Here is a 19094-nt window from a genome sequence, read left to right as displayed (position 1 = left end):
ATTCAAAGTTGAGCCCTGAGATTCGGCTCTTTTCTGCTTGAGTTAACCATACATTTCTATGTCAGTGTCGTTTGCTACCCCATTTAGAGGGAAATAAAGATGTTTCCTTTTATTATGTAAAGAACCGATTAAACCCAAAAGATTAAGTTGTTAAGTGAAGGCCCATCCATGATTTATATATTTCTCTAATACGCCTCCTCACACGAGAGTCCACCGGACATGAAGGGTGGATAATGCACAAGCTCACCTACTTGTGCTAAGAAATTCCACAAGAAAAAGTGAGGGGCGGTGAGAATTGAACCCGTAACACCGAGGCTCTGATGCCATGTAAAGAACCAATTCAACCCAAAAGCTTAAGTTGTTAAGTGAAGACCCTTCAATGGTTTATATACTTCTCTAACACATTGCAAGTTATTCTTAAAGCAACAAAAAACTGTTGTATCACATTCTTCTCTCTAATCTTATAAAATAGGAATTGAGCCTTGTCAGCAAAACAAACTTCAGGCCACTGTGAATGTATTGAAAAGTATCTTTGATTGTTGGGTGGGCAGGTATGTTCAATTGCCCCTCAGTTTCCATGTATGGAGCTGACTGGTATCTGGATATTTTGAATAATCTAGTAAGTCATTGGAGTATAAGGGTTTGAGTACAGAATGTGAATGAGTTGTATCTTTGGTATGATGTTATGATATTGAAACTTTGATTTCTGGGATTATTTGCTCTGGTTACTGTGCTCATGCTTGTCAGTGATGGAAAGTATATATCTTATACTCGAGTGCTATTCCCCAACAAATTGTGTTCTATGTTGGCAAAATGGAAATCTAGACAAGAATATTTAGGAATTTCTGTAGTTATATAATTCTTCCCTTGTCTGACGAGAAGACTCAACTATTTGAAGTAGCTACAGTAAGTTTAGTAATGTTATTGAAACAGCGGTAGAGGAGAATTGTAGAAAGGGACATGCAGTTGATCAGGATCTTCAGATACTGTCTCTCAGAAGACTGTTATATGTATGACAATTCAACTTAAACTTCACCGAATCGTAAACAAGGTTTCTTGCTTTTACCCTTTTCTTCTTGTCCCATTTTGTAGCTTGTTACAAATGGCCTTGTAGCATAGTAAGGCTCAGCTTTCCTTTCAAGGCACCTTATGTGTTGTTCATTCCCTAGTGGTTTCAGATGTCCGCAGTCCACACTTTTTAGCCTTCCCTCTTCCCTCACCCGGTATTAGAACACTACTCGTTTTAAAAAAAAAAATCCTGCATTTATATTATGTCTTTTCTGTTTTTCAGCTGTGTGACAAATATTGGGGAAGAAATGAAATTGTGATATTAGTTATATTGCCACATTTTTTTTATCACTTTAGTAAATTCTTCTGCTAACGCCTGAACAGGTATGGATCTTTTTCAATCTGTCCTTATATTTGGTTTAAAAGTTCTCAGTAACACTTTCTCCTTGCACATTGAGTTATCAAAAATGATAATGTTAATACTCAATATTTGAGAAGATTAAATAAAGAACCACTTACACATAACTTTTGAGACTTGATTAGCCCTATCATAATTTTTCATTTAAATGAAAGCTACATTTGGTATATCCCTTGCACATAAAGTCATCAACATTCCACTATGTTGGAGCACCTTTTGCATATTGGTTTTGTTCCATTAGAAATTCCTCCAATGTTTTCACTCAACATTTGCGTTTCTAATCTAGTAGATTTGCAGTTTTATATGTCATCACAACTGATTGACATAAGAAAGCATGTGTTTTTGTATGTATAAGATTTCTTATTACATTCATGTTTGTGATTTGTTGGTATCTGCACAGGTTTTGCAGTGTTCAATAATGGGAATTCCAAGCAGGTTTTGCAGAAGCTGGGAAGTGTTTATTAAGCATCTTACTGCTGGAAGATGAATGCCATCGTGGTTGATCATGAGGTGATGATAGAAAACGGGACCAATTTTATGTTTGGAGTTAATTTATTGATGACTTGTGAACTGTGGTAAAGCCACTAGCCTTATCCATTTCCTTTCGAACCTGACCTCTTTCGTTGATTCAAATCAAGCTGGGAGCTGCATTTGTAAAATCTATGAACCAATAAAGAAGGGCTACTCTGAAATTCTAGCCTAGGCCCTAGGCACACCCTGCTTCTAGCTGTGAAGGAATACATACACACAGTGCGCAATTCTAAAGGCTAATGGTGGAAAAAATATTATCATTGAAAGTTCTTGACTCAGATTTGAGCTTGGATTAAGAAAGATTGGTGTATTGCCTTTCATCATATTTCTAGAGAGGGAAGCAAATGTGCGGATTGGCTGGCCTCCCTCCCTCGCTTCTGAGAGGGTGCAGGGGTCATGAACTTTTTTTATTCCTGAAGAGCTGAGAGCTATTTTGGAGGAAGACTTGATTGGAGCAACTGATTCTCCCCCTTCCCTCTTATTGTACTGTTTCTTTTTTCTGGTTTTTGTGTCTGTTTCATTGTTCCTTCTTTGTGTCCTGGGGATTTCCCCCTTTGAGTTATAAAAAAACTATATATATACACACACAAATCAATTGTTCGTTCTTATTGGTAATAAGATATTCATAATAAAAAATATTTTTTACATCGATAATCAATTTCTAGAAATTGAGAAAGCTAAATGAATATAAAAGAATATTAAACATGATACTTCTTGATATTATATGTGTGATACGCACACTATGTTTAAAATTATTTGCATAAACCCTGCAAATAATGAGGTTGTCATTGTATTAATTGTTATGCAGAGATCACTAGAGTTATCTTAACTAAAGATTCTTTAACTTTTTACTTGGTTATATATCCTTCTACTGTGTTTATGCATGTTGATGTAAAAGCTACTGTGTTTATCGTGTGGGAATATGTCCATTAATCATACGTGAAACCACGCATTCGGGTTGGTGCTCCACTGCTCCGAGAGCTGGACGCAAAATATTAAAAAGCGGATGCACCAGCCGGGAATCGAACCCGGGTCTGTACCGTGGCAGGGTACTATTCTACCACTAGACCACTGGTGCAGATGATCTAAGTCATACACCTTTATTACCTCCCTTGATGACAAACAAGGGTGCGAGCTTGAAACCAGTTTGCAATTTCTAGAGGTATCCCTAGTTATATATGTATTTTTTTTTAAAAAAATTATATTTACAAATTTTTAATTTACAAGTTCTTATAAATTACATTATATATTAGGGGAAGTATATTCAGCACATAATGTACTATTCATAATACATAGTATAATTTATAAGAGTTTATAAATTTGTAAATATAACTCTACTTTTTAAAATAAAAACGAAAGTATAATGATATGATAGAATAGCAAGTGATGTTTCTAAAACACCTATTCAGTTTTAGTTCAAAGAACTTGATTTTGAATTTTAGTTAATGTGTTTATATTTTAGATTTATGTGAGTTCAATCAAAGTCCCGTAGGAATAACCTTTAATAATCATTTATGTTTGACAGTCAAATTTTCTTATAACTTTTGGTAAACGAAAATCGAAAGAGTGCGTGAGAAGGACTAACTCAAACATGGATTAGTTCTAGATGTTTAGGCTTTGGAATTTCGTAGACTAGTCAAACAAGGACTAGTTCCTCCTAGTCCATAGTTCATGGACAATATTTATTTCAGAGATGGCCTAGTTCATATATCTTTGTGATTGAGAAGGTATAAAAAGCAAATTTTAATAGGATCTGTTGGCAAGGATTTTGCTGGATTGATTGTGTTGTTTGAACAAACATGGACAATTTGTTAGATGATTTACTGGTGGAGATATGGAGTCGAGTTCCTTGCAAGGTGGCTGTGAGATGTAAATCCATCTCCAAGCGCTTCTTATCTTTAATCTCCAGCCCCGAGTTCATTCACCGATCCATCATCTATCACCACCACCACCACATGAACCACGATGAGCACGAGAAACAATGGTACTTGAATTTTGTCTCCAAGCGTAAGCTCCTCATCTTGTTTTTACCCAACATTCTTAATCTTTCCAATCCTCAAAACCAAAACCAAAACCAATTGTCTTTGAGTTTTCTGGGTCCAACGTTCGACCCCGAACTTGATGATGTCTTAAAAGAAGACATCCTTTATACGAGGATCGTGGGATGTTCCAACGGCTTGCTTCTCTGCAAAAAATCATTACTTGAGAGTGTCTACTTTGTGTGCAACCCTGTTACCAGGGATTGGGTCCAACTCCCTCTCCCTCCCCCTCCCCCACTTTCTGATAATCATAGATTCAACCGTGTGATTGAAGGGTTTGTATGTGAACCATATTATCATGTCGAAGGAAACACCAAAAGGGTCACTTTTAACCGTCACAGGTTCAGGGTAGTGCTTATTCCTTTCTTTTATGGAACACAGAGTGAGTTTCTTCGTGGTGTAACAAAGTCCGAGTTTGAAGTGATGGTTTTCTCCTCCGAGACAGGGCAATGGATCACAAAACTTGTGTCCTGCCAAAAGGGTTTTAGTTTTACACAAGCTACAGTTTCTCTGCCTGCGGTTGCACATGGTGGGAAGCTGTTTTTCATGGGGAAGATGAGTCTTTTGGTGTATGATCCTTTCCACAGTGATGAACAGTGTCATACCATTGATTATCCTACGGACTCATCTCAAATAAATATTCCTTTCACGGGTCATGTTGGTGTGTGTTGTGGGAACATTAGAATATCTGCTATCTATTCTTCTTATTTACCCAATGACCCTTTGATTGTGGGTGTGTGGGAACTGAAACAGGAGGACTATTGTGGGTGGCGTTTGTTGCACAGGACTTCGTTTCCTCGGCAGGAGCTGCGAGATTCTGTGAGGGATGAGTTAGGAGCATTCCCAGCATATGGACTTGATGGTTTTGGGGTGGTAGTGCGAGCTTTCCATCCCCATCATGGACATGTTGTGTTCTTTCAATATGCGCAGCGTATATTTGTTTGCAATTTGAAGACTAATCAGTTTAACACGGTTGGATACGGGATTCATGGGTTTCAAAATTTGCAAGTAATATCACTTGACTTGCCATGGTGGCCCACTCCAGTACCATCCATAGATTAGATTTACTTCTTTCACTTCTTATGGAGCTTGTTATATATATATATATATTGTTCAATTAATGTATACCATCAGTACTTTTGGTATTGTAAAAGAAGAAAATCCTTGACACTTTTTTCATTTGTCTGTTGTTTATGCATAATTAATTGTAACTTTTTTTTTTTAGTTTCGTCAAGATATTCCCCGACTGAAGATTAATCCTTTCGATGCGTAGAGAATATGGAAGAGAGTTTTGTCTCTACTAATAAAGTATTTTTCATACACACGGCCAATGACCAAACTCCTGTTAATATGCTTGATGGACCTAACTATCTACTCATTTGTTGGTTAATTTTAGTATAGGGAATTTTAGTAACCTAGCTAGATAAGTAAAAACAGAATGTAGTAGCCGAAAGCAGTGTTGAAGCTGAATTCGGGTGGTTACACACGGGATTTGTGAAGGGGTGTGGTTAAAGAAACTCTAGGTTGAATATCATGTCATAATATACCATTGAATCTGGAGCATAGATTCATTATTTCTTTTTTATAACCTCTAAAATCTACTAATTTCATCAAATCAAAGAAATCTAGTAGGGTATAGATTTAAATTTCCAAATTGCCAAACTCATATTTTTGTTTACTTTAGTTACCTTTGATATTGGAGCAAACTTAAAAGAATTTCCCCCGAAATGATCTTCTTCCATTCACAATGACTGGAAGTTAAATAGAGAAAACAAAAAATGGATCAAAATGCCCACTTCATAAAGCCTTTATTACATATTGACATCATTTTATGTAACATTTGATCGAGCCAGATGATTAGATTACTCAAGAACCATTGTGTTAATATGAATTTTTCTCATAAAACTACTACTACTAAATAAAACATGTTTACCTCTTCTGCTAGCAAGCATGTTACACTTGCTGACATGCTGTTTTATTTTATCAATTTCCCGATCAAATAATATTATCCACTCTAAATCAATTGATCAGTGGTTCAGTGTTGATGCATTTCTACCAATCTGGCTGTGGTTATTGATGTTCTGAGTTGCACCAGTGACTGAGGAAACAGCTGCAACCAATGCTGCCTTTATAGATGGATCCTTGGTTATAGCTGCACTGATAACATCCACCAAGGCAAGGTTTTTCTCAGAGGGTATCAAGGTTGGAAGCTTAGAAGACAAATACAACCCCTCAGATTGCTGAGTGTAACCATCATGCAATGACAATGGAAATGGTTGGGTTGAGTAATTATTAGAGGGCAGGGTTAAGTCTAATGTTACAGTAGGACATGATGCAGATGGATAAACCGTAGCAAAACCAGTGGAGGCAGAACTAGATAATGAAGAGAAGAGGCCTGAATTTGATAGAGTGCTGCCATGTAAACTAGTGGTTGAGCCAGAAAGGAACATGCTCAATGCTGCTGATGTTGTGCTCGCCATGGATCTGGCTGCCGGTGGGAGTGGATGATTATGATTCCCCTCATATGTTGTGATGAGAACAGTTTCATCCACAGCACACCTTTGAACCTGTTACAATGTAAATAACATATCTTAAAGTAAACTTTGCAAGACACTTTCAAGCCATATAGCATCATAAAAGAGAGTTTACTACAAAATTATGGAAAGACAGATATGAATGCCAAGTTTCTTCAAAGCTTCAGACAGACAAACTAGAATGGTTATGAAGTGAATGACCTAGGGGGAAGACAAGAATTATCAATAACCTTGGACTGATGATTTGCTTCCAATTTTTTGAAAACTAGCAACTGATGTTGTTAATTGAATTTGTCCAAAAAATCAACTCTAAAAATTGCCTGTGAAAGGAAATATATAGTGACCGGTATTTTCTAGAGTAAATACCATTTTGAGTCCCTAACAAAAAATACGGTCTCCATTTTAGTTCCTTACAAAAAAAAATTAGTCTCGAGGTCCTTAAGAAATTCAAAATAGACTCATTTAATTGAAATCGTGGTCCATCACAAATTCAAAAAAAATCCACATTAGTCCCTCAAAAGGACTAAAATGGGTCCACTTTGAATTTCATAGGGACCAAACGACTAATTTTTTTTTGTAAGGGACTAAAATGGGGACCGTGTTTTTTGTTAGGGACCCAAAAGGGTATTTACTCTATTTTCTAACACTACTATTAAGTATATGGGTCCGTCGGTTCTCCTTTCACTGCTGATGAGAAAAGTTGCAGCAAATTTTTAACACTAGGATACGTGGTCGTGTCCTGGCCTAACAAAAAAAAAAAAACATCAGGATCCGCACGCGTATCCTGAGAAAAATAAATGTTGCTGCACTTTTTTCCATCTGCAGTGACATGAGAGCTATATATTTCTTAAGTATATATATTTCAAGGGAATAATGTTTCTCATGTGTAGGACATAATTTTATCTCCTACACACATAAAAGTGTGTGTGACCCATATGAAAAGAAGAGAGAAAAAAAAAATATAGATCTCACATACTTTTATGTGTGTGTAAGAGAGAAAATCATTTCCTACAGCCAGAAATACTAATCCTATATTTCAAACACACAATTTATATAAAATAAAGCGTAGATGTAGAATAAGGAAATTTATTAAACTGAATTTAGGATTCTCCTCTCTAACTAACATCAAATATATGTCAATAGTTAACAGAAGTTGGTTACTAATAATACATTCTAATAAAGGAGAAAGCACTTTAAATGATGCCAAGAAAGTATATATTATGCTGACTCCAGGAAGAAAAAATCTTCATGAACCTGCTTACGAACTGGACATGCTGTTCCCATGTTGCAACGATAGTAGGCCCTGGGACAAGGGTTACCCTTTGCTATCTTTTGTCCATACTTTCTCCATTGACACCCATCACCCATCTGAGAATAAAAATGACAATGAATAATCATATATAGTTCTCCTCAATTATATATATTTCATTTTAAATAGTAAATTGACTGCATAAAATGATAGATGTTATATAATCTAAAATTAATACCAACCCTATAAAAGAAAAATCTACAAAATAAGATAGAAATCCATACCAAAGAAAAATCTGATCTTGCCCTTATGGACACTCTAGCTTTCCTGCAAGAAGCCACACATGCTTGATCTTCTTTGATTTTTGCTTCTTGTGATGTTGTTATTTGCTTATTGGTTTTACCTTCAACATTGTAAGCATATTTAAGGTTTTTGCCTATGTTCTTCTCAATGTTTTCAGGATATGCAAATACTTTTGTTGTGCTGCCATCTGAAGGTCTTTTGTTACAACTATTTAAGAACTGCCTGGTGGGTAACACTGGTTTCTCCATGTCATCATCTTGCACGTTGTCCTTCTAAATATATGAAGAAAAACATGATTTATTCCTTTAATCAATTTGTTCAAAAACTAGTGCGAAGAGCATATAAAGTTTAGAGTAAAGACCCAAATTGGTCCCTGACAAAAAATGCGGTGGCCAATTTAGTCCCTAAGAAAAATAAACTCAAAAAATAGTCCCCAACAATGTAAAGCAGAACCCACGTTAGTCCTTCTGTCAACTCAAAATTGACGGTGTGAGTGACGGTGCTGATGTGTCACGTTAAGATGCGGTTGCCCACGTGGAGATGAAGGACGACGTCGTTTTGTTCCAAACGAAGCCACCTGGACAACCCTCTTTTGTAAAACCCAATTTTGCCCCTCACCTAATCGTTGGACACTTTACCTTTTCCCCCTCTTCTAACATCGACACTTCATTGTTGAGAAGGAAGGAAGAAGACCGTCGAGCAAACCCTGGTGCTTGCGTTTAGAATATTGCCAACTTTTTCCAGAATCGAAGGGAACCAGTGGAAGAAAGAAGGGCCAAATTTGGGAACTTTGTGAGGCTGAGCATTCCGTTGAAAATGTATGAGTATTTAAATGTTGAAACCTTTTTATATTGTTGTTTGTCATCCTTTGTTTAATGCTTGTGGTCCCTATGTTGTTCCCCTTTGTTTAATGCACGAAGTGGAACATTGTGGTTCATGTTTCCATATACGGTTTTGTTTTAAAACAAAGTAACAACCGAGTGGTGTGGTCCCTGTCATGGTTGACCCATTTAAAAACCCTATGTTACTCGTTGGAATACATGTCACCATCCATAAAAAATCTTGTTTTTTTTTTTGCTAACTATTTTTTAACACTTTCAAAGTCTGTGGCTTCATGGTTTAATGATATGATTGGTTTTTTGTTTTTGACAGATGTCCGAATACATAGTGATTGTTTATCATCACGGTGGTATGTTTGTCAGAGATGAAGATGAAGTTATGAACTATTTATATGGAAGGGTGGACTCATTGCCAGAGATGGACATTGAAAGTTGAAGTTGATGTTGAAGTTGGCCAGTCAAGGACAGTTGAAGAGATCCTCATGAGCATGAGTCAGGGCTGCCCTCCACCAGAGACAAGCAGCCAGCATGCACCAAATGCAGCTGAACCAAGAGGCAGCAGCCCACCACCATGCAATCCTGCTGAGAAGTGACCAGTGAGACAGCAGCTGCAGCTAGCAGTGGCACCAGAGCAAGATTCATGAGCTTCATGACTACACCAGGATTCAGGCCACCTAGGCCAGCCCCACATAACTGAATTGGAATTGTAATCACTGACATTAGGCCAGTTCGAATGTCTCAGTTGGCATTTTTTTGTTATTAGGCCAGTAGCTTGGAATTGTAATTAGGCCAGTTTTTTGGTTTACTTTGGTTTTGGCCCTGCTTAGATTATTCACCTATGGCTTTTTTTGGTATGCCTCTGGTTATGGCCATATTAAGTATGAACACTTTGTTTTTTGGGAAGACAGAGTGTTCCTACTTAATGGTTTATTATGTCAGTGCCAATTGTAAGTACACAGTCATGATATCAATGGAATATGTTTTTTGGATTACTAAATCTCTTATGTCATTACTAGTTTTCATTGCTGTCATTGATGTGAAATGAATGGAAGATTATGTCAGTTTGGTTTACTATCTATATTCACTGTCATGATTGTTTTCTATACTGTCAGGCAATACTAATTTTTGTTTTTGTCATTCCCATCTCTTTGGCAAATTGCTTGTCGTGTTTATATTTTGTATGCTGTGTCATTTTAGGGTCATGTGTAAACATACCTGAATTTTGGGGTCATTACCAAATTGCTTGGCAAATTGGTCCCATTTATACCTTATAAGTCCCCCACAATTGTTATCGAGGACCATTTTAGTCCCTGTTATTATTTATACTTGCACAAATAGGTCCCTAACAAATTCATCGGGGCCCAAATTAGTCCCTGCATGACATGACAGTAAACACCAAAGGGGCACCAAAAGCTGTTACCACAGAAGCTCAATCCTTGTTGTTACTGGCATTCCCTCAATCCACAGAAGCTCATACAGTCTTTTGACCTTTTAATTGGCATTTCAAGATAACTTAATACTTAGCAGGTTGTGCTTTATGAACGTTCAAGGACATTAACCATTTTAAAAGTGTACATTTCAATTAGGGTTTCTAGGTAAGCAAATACAGATTGGAATGTGCTTATCTACATTCCATTACAGATAAGCAAATACAGATTACAGAGAACTTCATACTCTACATTAACCACTCTAAAGAGACTCATACATGCTTCTCTGTAAGTTAAGACTTTTAAGCAAATACAGACTTTTTAATCTGTAACATACATACTGCAGATAAGCAAATACAGATTAAAAATGAACATTTCACTCCACCCTACTAAAAATGAACATTGCCATGTCTTCAATTAGGGTTTCTAGGTGTCTTGGAGCAGCTCTCCTTCTTCCACTTCTGGACCTAAACGAACTACCTCAGCTCCCCCTTCCAGAAGACATAATCATGGCATAAACCTAAAGATCAACCCTAAATCGAACAGTATACACCCACCTTCCCTAAACCGAACATTAATTTTCCCCAAAATCATGCGTTCAACCTTCTATTCGATGCTATGCTTTCTGGTTTTAGTTGAACCCTAACAAACAAACGACGATGTTTCTTCGATGAAAGAGAACTTTGTGTCCAACGTGGCTGAGCTTCAACAAATGACGTCGTCCAAGCACTCCACGTGGGCAACCGCATGTCACTTAACGTGACACATCAGCACCGTCACTCACTCCGTCAATTTTCATTTGACAGAAGGACTAACGTGGGTTCTGTTTGACATTGTTGGGGACTATTTTTTGAGTTTATTTTTCTTAGGGACTAAATTGGCCACCGAATTTTTTGTCAGGGACCAATTTGGGTCTTTATTCTAAAGTTTAATTAACCACTACCACTCTCCTAGTACTTTAGATTGATGATATTAAGCAGAATCCATGTGATGTTAATTTTAAAATAAATACAAAAAATAATACTTTTTTCAGCATCATTGTGCTACTGTTGGTCTTAAAAGCAGTGAGAACAATAATTGCTAATTGCAGGTATTGAAAATCTACGTTGACCAAGTTAATACTGATATAAATTTCATAATAAGTGCAATAGAACAATAATGAATTATTTATCAAATAAGCATATATGAAACAAATTTTAAGTCAAACTTGCCAGCAGGTCATCATCATTTCCATGTGATGAAGATAGTTGCTGCTGTATGGCTAACAATAACCGATTCTGAAGATCTCCGTAGTGTTCACTAATCTGATTTAGCATAGATCTTAAATTCTGATTCTCCTTCTTCACTTCCTCTAGCTTAATTTTCAGAAAGTCCAACTAAAATCCAAACCCAAAAAATGTACAACACAAAAGAGGCATCAATCAAAATTTATGCAGATTGAAAATAATAGGTGCTCGTGTGTAGCCTGGTTTATAAACTTATCAAAGATTACTCACTTGGGTCACGGGCTGCTCTTCTTGATTTTGAGGAGAATCTGAGTTATTCATGTTCAAACTAAGAAGCTGCACAATTCAACCACCCATGTGAGTTAGCAAAAAAAGATCATTACATAATTCAAAAGCATGGTGCATGTAAGTACTGATAAGCTTATAAAGATAACTGCAATGATCTTCTTGGTACATATATAACTGACAGAATCTGCTTCACACAGATACATAGATGATTAATCTGAAGAATTTCTATGTTGGGGGTATAAACGAAAGAAGTAGTCAAAAAACGAAGTAATTAAAAATAGTGAGAGACCAAGGTGAAGTTTTAGGAAGTAATATATATACAACATAAAATGGATGGAAACTTACAGTGTTTTTTATGGAGGGTTCTTCAGTCCTGTTCAATGCATCTGTATTATCATATAGCATTTCCTGAACTTGCAGCAATTTTTTTAATGCAACTTTGCCTTCCATTTCTATAGCTTTTATATGCCAGTCACTGCTACTCAGAAGGTAATATCAGATATGCATATATATACCTGATGTTCTCGTGTAGCTTGCCTACAAAACCATATAAAGGCTCCCTCTCCTATACACACAAATTAGTGTAGTCTTTGTTATAAGTCTACTTTTCTACTTGTCTATTTTTCCATATATGTCTAATTCCGCTAATTGTCAAGAATTTTTCCACGTAAAATATAAAAATGAACTTATTTAAGTGGAGGAGATAATGACTAGACAAGGAGAAGCTAGCAAGGAAAAAAAAATGAAATAAGTTATATTGATGAGAATTTTTTTGCTTAAAGTTAATCAAAGGTATTCATAAAATGAGGTTATAATGTAGAGAGATTTGTTTTTGGCTGTACAAAGGAGGTCTTAAGACTTGGTGAAGAGGATAAGGAAGAGTAGGCTAAACAAGAATGCAGTATTAAATGTTTTCTAAAGAAAGTGTTTTACTATAGACTACATGACCATTCCTTGATTAAAATATGTTACATTAATTTTGTATTCATTGTGAGATCTCTTAATCCTGTGACAGGTTGAAGCACACGTTATTAGAGCTTCAGGGATCATAAGGTCACGAGTTCGATCTTTATCACCTTCCACTATGTATTAAATAAGCATAAGGTAAACAAAATAAAAATAAAAATTTGATCCTATATAATATCTATATTTCAAGCTCAAAGAGCTCTTACGCGAGGAGTGTGTGTTAAAGAATAATATAAACAATTAAAAAGACTTTCATCCAGTACCTTAAGGTCTTAAGGTTTTGAGTTGGAATGATTCTGTACATGATATCACTTCAATGACCATAAGGTCAAGAGTTCGATCCTCATCGTCCTCTATTTTTTAGTGAAATTAAAGTAATAACAAGATAAATCAAAAAATTGAGCCGGTGCAATATCTACACTTAAAACCCAAAGGCTCTTACGTAGAGGGATGTGTCAGGGAATAACATAAACTATTAATACCTTAAGATTTTGGGTTGAATTGATTCTTTATACACGTTAAATATCTTTAGATTCAATTCTAAAAAGTAATATGCACCTTTAAATGTAAGTCAACTATAGAAGCATCCTGCATGGAAAACAAAATCAAAGAGGATACTTTTACCAAAAATAAAAAAATAAAAAATCAAAGGGGATTCTAGATGACTTCGTTTCCCTTCATCCAGTGAGAGGAAGAAGACAACGATAAATGCTGTGTGACTCAGGTTGAAGAAGTATGGTCCTGTTCTTGACAGGCTACGAGTTTGTTTGATTTATTAAAAAATAAGCGACCTATACAAGGTACCGAAATTGGGGTGTGAGTGTGATGATGAAGTTAACGGGCACAATTCCCATCAAACCAGTGTTTTTAAATTCTGCCTATTATTAACTCGGTCAAAATAATGTTATATTTCAAAATAATATATAATAAACATTGAATTATGAATATTATATCTAATAAATAAAAGTGATTCAGTGATAAATCTTCTAATCCTCAAATAAGAATACTCAAATTTAAATCTTATTATTTGCAAAATGTCACCACATCTCATGGGTTACCATTTAAATCAACATCTTTTAAAAATAATAATAACATAACACCCCTAATTACTTTACAATTGCAATCTAAAATTACCCAGCTTACAAAGTACCAATGTTACCATTTCACCAACGTTTTTTTATTTTAAAAAAGCTGATTATATAATGAAAAAAATGTGTATCATTTTAAGGTACGTAAAATTATGTCATTTTAACTGAGAAAAAGAGATAGATAAAGAAAGAGAGAGTGGACAAAAAAATATAAAAATATGAATCTCACCTCTTTATAAAAATAAAATGATATAAGTTATGTCATTTATAAGTACAAACATTTTTCCTTTATATATTAGACAGATACATCTGCTTGCATCAAAGGGTTTGACTTATAAGTGTTTGAAGTTTGAACATTAAATGTGATTCTAACCTTCATCCACTGGTCCTTTAGCATCTATCTCTAAAGAAGTTATCTTTCATTGTCTTTGTTTATTCAACCAAAGACATGGCATGGCGCAGCTGTTTATTAATTGTTAGTGTCTGGTTGTCAGCATTTGGTCATGGGACTCAATTTGAATGTCATGTATATATGCAGATAAATAAATCTGACCTGACTGGATAAGCATAAGGCAAAAAAAATATATTCGCATATAAGTTTATTTTTTCTGTTTTAAGGGCAGGGTATTTCTATTAAATCTTATATTCAATTTTAACCGGCACTTTTTGTATATCAAATAATTATATTTTATTAAAAATTAATAATTAATTAAAGAGAGTAACTTAATCAATTACAATTATTTGTTACATAAAAATCAACGATTAAAATTAAATATAAAATTTATCATTTTTATACGAATGTAAATTTATCCGTCACTTCATAAAATATTACTTAAACTTTTGATTTACTCGACAAGAATGTCTTTTGTTTTTATACATATTTTTTCTCCCAAAATTTTGACAAGAGAGTAAAAAAAAAAGACTATACACCAACCCAACGTGTCAGGAATATGATCAATAAGTGAGCTTCGTCAACTCCCAATATTGAAACTTCCCGTGAAAATACTGCTAAAACTTCAAAATTCAACTGGGTATATATATATTATTCTAGTACGTACGTATAGATTAGAAGGAAAATCTAAAATAATCCAAATTAGCCTTCAAATTTGTGATTGATGCACGGTGCTTAAGTTAAGAAACCATTTTTTTGTGTCTTGTTTTCATCATGACGATATATTCTCAAGAAGAGTAATGTTAGTTGCCACACCAAAAAAAATAAAAAATAAAACTTTTTTTGATACTTAAAAACACGGTCTCCACTTTAGTCCCTTACAAAAAAAAAAAAAAAAATTAGTCTCGATGTTCATGAGAAATTCAGAGTGGATCCATTTAGTTGAAATCGTGATCCCTCACGTATTCAAAAAAGACCCATATTAGTCCCTCAAAATGACTAAAATGAGTCCATTTTGAATTTCATAGGGATTAATCGACTAATTTTTTTTTTGTAAAGGACTAAAATGGAGATCATATTTTTTGTTAGGGACTCAAAAATATATTTACTAAAAAAAAAGAAGAGTAATGTTACTTGTACGTAAAAATATACATCTTGATTTTCTTTTATTTCTTCCTTTTGTTCATCAATATTGCCTGTGCATGTCCTTAACCATGATTACTTGAATAAAATGTATGTTGACCTATTATCATATATATATATCCCTTTGAAGAAAAAAAGGAAAAGATGAGAGAGATAGAGAGTCATTTTTGAAAGGAAAGGACGGTGTGGGCCTGTTAAAGCTATAAAATAAAGGTAAACTCTGAAGTAGGATAGTCCAATTGCCGTGTTTGCTTGCAGTATGGGGCACTGGTTTGCAATTTCAAAAGAGAGAAAAATGTCAATTCAAAAGAGGGTTTACTCATCAAAAGGACCAAAAAATATGGAGTTGGTTCCAAGTCATATGAACATCCAATCCAAGGAAAAGGAATAAGGTGGTAAAGAAAAGCGGCGCTGGTCACCCTTCATACACACTTGACCAGTTCAAGTTTTAGAATGGTATGGCCAAAAAAAACTTGACCGAGTCGTTCATCATTGAGGAAACTAAAAGGGTTTGTGATGATTGATCATATGAATATGACTGAGTAAATGATTTATATATAATTGAGTAATAATAATCTATATATTTAGTTTTGTGTTTTCTCCATTGCGTTGACCTCACAAACACCGCAATACCCGCTCAACATCTCATCTCATCCGATACTTTAAACTAAATTAATAATAGAGTAAAAACCATTTTTACTCTTCAGCAAATTTTACGATACTCGTTTTAGTCCCTAGTAAATAAAAAGGCCTATCTTGATCCCGAAAAAATTCAAAATGAACTTATTTAATTGAAATCGTGGTCCTCACAAATTCAAAAAAGACCCATATTAGTCCTCAAAAGGACTAAAATTGGTCCATTTTGAAATTTTTAGGGACCACGATGAGCCTTTTTATTTGCTAGAACCTAAAACGGATATCGTGAAATTTGCTGAGGACCAAAGGGTATTTACTCTTAATAATAAAAGTAAGACTATAAGTGACAAAGTAAGTGGTTCGTTCCGTCTCGTCCTCAACCAATTAAAAATGAGTCAGTCTGTCTATTTTTTTAGAGTGGGCGGTAAAACTCGATATGTCAGTCCAAATTTAATTTACACTAGCTCACTTTGTCATCAATCCGCTAAAAAATGAGCTCATCTGCCTTGCCCTACTTTTGAAAATGAGTTGTAAAACTCAGCCAACTCCATTCAATTTAGTGGACGGAATGGATCGTACCGCCGAACCGAACCCGTTTTGCCGGCCTCGTTTACGATCTCTTAAAATTATTTTAATTTAATGATAACAAAAAAATTATAAGTACATCACTCAGTAATAAAAAATATATAAATATTGTTCCTCGATTATAGAAAAGATGAAAAGTCTTTCCTAAGTAAAACATGACGATCTTCACAGCTGGAGTGTTTATATTTTTATTTTATGGTAAGGGGACTGTTTTTATTATTTTTAAGGTAAAATGGTTGGCATAATTTTTGTTGATAGAAGAAAAGTATTCAATACAAATTTCCTAATAGTTTAAATTATGTGATCCCACTTAAATTATAGGGAAAAATTTAAAAATTCTCCTATAATATTGCTTTGAATCATTTATATCCCTATTAGAAAATTAACTAAATATACTTATTTCACTCTTCTTAAAAGAAAAAATAAATTGATAAAAAAAAAAGACCAAATGTTATAAAGATTTAAAAACACTTAATAAAAGATTAAAAAAAAATAGTAAAAAAAATCAAATGTGTCAAAAAAAATGTATAAAAAAAGAAAAGAAAAGAAAACAAAAAAAATAGAAGAAAGCAAATGATAGTAGCTCTGTTGGCGCATGCCGCATGTAAGCTAATCAAGTGGTGGTGAGAAGATGTGTTTGATCTTTCGCTGTATCATCTTTGGATAGAAGGAATTTAATGCTTTAATCCTGAACCCGCCCCGAATATGATTGTTTCTCCGGTGGAAGATACTTGTGATTTATCCACACAAAAAAATAGAAGAAAAAATAAGACTAATTATAATAAAAATCACAACACTTACACAAAACATTAAAATTTAAAAAAATAAAAATAGTCCAAATAAAAAAAACTAAAAACTAAAAACTAGAAGAAAAATTTAAGATAAAAAATAAAATAAAAAGAAATCACAGTTATGAGATTTTAGTATGTTTAGTTTTATATTTTCTTTTATTTTTTGTCCTTGGTCTATTTAATTTTTTTATTTAGATATTTTTTTCTTTTTTCTATTTTTATTTTTCGGATATTTTATTCTCGATTTTTTTTTTAGTCTTGTGCCATCCCATCTACTAAATATTTTCGTAAAAGAAAATTAAAAAGAAAAGAGAGAATAAAATGGATATATAAAAAAGATCAAACTTATCTAAATAAAAAGAATAAATAGACCAAGGACCAAAAAAAAAGAAAATATATTGAAAATTCACAACTGTGATTTCTTTTTCTTCAATTTTTTTCTTATTCTTTTTTCTTTATATATATATATATTTATATTTATTTATTTAGACATATTTGATTTTTTTTACTATATTTTTTTTGTTTTTGATGAAGTGTTCTAATTTTTCATAATATTTGATCTTATTTTTCTTTTCTTTTTTATCACTTTATTTTCTTCTAAGAATAGTAGAATATATATACTTGTGGAGGGGGCTGAACCTTTAACCATCACTGTTCCCCCGCACTCCGGATTAGTCCCATAGCCAGCTCAAAGAGTCGAAGCTCGTGGGGATACCGGAGGGAGCCAACTCGTCTCAAAGAGATAATTAGGGTTGGGTAACTCCAAAAAAAAAAGAATATATATACTTAGTTAATTTTCTAATAGTGTTAAGGAAGGGTGTGAATAGAAAAAATTACAGAAAATTAAGTGATTAAAAAAAAAGCTTTAATGTTTTTATAGTGAATGTAGATAACTTATCTACACTCGCTCCCAAAACGACGTCGTTTTGGGTTGAAAAATTAAAAATTATAATAAAAAAGACTATTATAACCCTAAAACAAATTATAATTATAAAAATACCATTTCCACCTCAAAACGACGTCATTTTGGACTCAATGTAGATAAGTTATCTACATTGACGGTAGAAAATACGAATCCTTAAAAAAATATATAATGTAATTAATTCAAAGCAATACCACACCAGGGTTTTTGAACTTTTCCATAAATTATATAGCCACAATATTTTTCTGTTAACATTGAAAGGAAGGAGGGAAGTACGGTAATAGCAAGAGTACGAACAAACTATGAAGCGATTGGCAAGAAAATAATGGCCAATGTAACACTCCGATCACAGGATGCGATCCATCTAATCCCTATAGCTATAGGTGAAAATGTGTCAATGATTGTTTGTAGTTTGTATATTTATTAGTCAAAACTTCCTCCCCCTTGTTTGAGTTGGTCTTTCCTAACCTTATATATATATATATATATATATATATATATATATATATATATATATATATATATATATATATATATATATATATGTTAAATTGTTAGGCACTAAAAATAAAAAATAAAAAATCTTTGCAGTGTAGCATATTCTCCTTTACCAGCAGAGCCAAATTGTAAGGTAGCAAATTCTAGTACCCATGCAGTTATACATCAATTGATGCAATTCCAATGTATATAAGAACCGGTTGACAACCAGA

At 33.9% G+C, this 19094-nt stretch overlaps 2 protein-coding genes and 1 non-coding gene across 3 annotated transcripts; 1 reads left to right on the top strand and 2 right to left on the bottom strand.

Moving 5' to 3' along the window:
• Positions 1–2964: 2964 nt before the first annotated feature.
• Positions 2965–3035, bottom strand: TRNAG-GCC (transfer RNA glycine (anticodon GCC)). The gene has a single exon. It is a non-coding gene; the product is annotated as a tRNA-Gly (tRNA).
• Positions 3036–3756: 721 nt separating this feature from the next.
• LOC133305505 (uncharacterized) lies at positions 3757–5058 on the top strand. The gene has a single exon (XM_061505743.1). It carries the CDS (start codon positions 3757–3759, stop codon positions 5056–5058), a length of 1302 nt encoding a protein of 433 aa, XP_061361727.1.
• A 965-nt stretch (positions 5059–6023) lies between these two features.
• Positions 6024–12334, bottom strand: LOC133305504 (probable WRKY transcription factor 47). Its single transcript, XM_061505742.1, has 6 exons — positions 12208–12334; positions 11845–11910; positions 11556–11724; positions 8064–8338; positions 7785–7898; positions 6024–6563 (listed from the first exon to the last, which is right to left on the bottom strand). The coding sequence occupies exons 1-6, from the start codon at positions 12310–12312 to the stop codon at positions 6024–6026; spliced, it is 1269 nt and encodes a 422-aa protein (XP_061361726.1). The 5' UTR covers positions 12313–12334.
• Positions 12335–19094: the final 6760 nt, after the last annotated feature.

This window comes from Gastrolobium bilobum, unplaced genomic scaffold (genome assembly GCF_033153095.1).
Source record: "Gastrolobium bilobum isolate Gb01-03AN ecotype WA unplaced genomic scaffold, APGP_CSIRO_Gbil_v1 utg1221, whole genome shotgun sequence".
In the NCBI taxonomy this organism is placed as follows: Eukaryota; Viridiplantae; Streptophyta; class Magnoliopsida; order Fabales; family Fabaceae; genus Gastrolobium; species Gastrolobium bilobum.
Note: the sequence above shows the minus strand (reverse complement) of the source record. Positions and strands in the feature narration are given on the sequence as shown.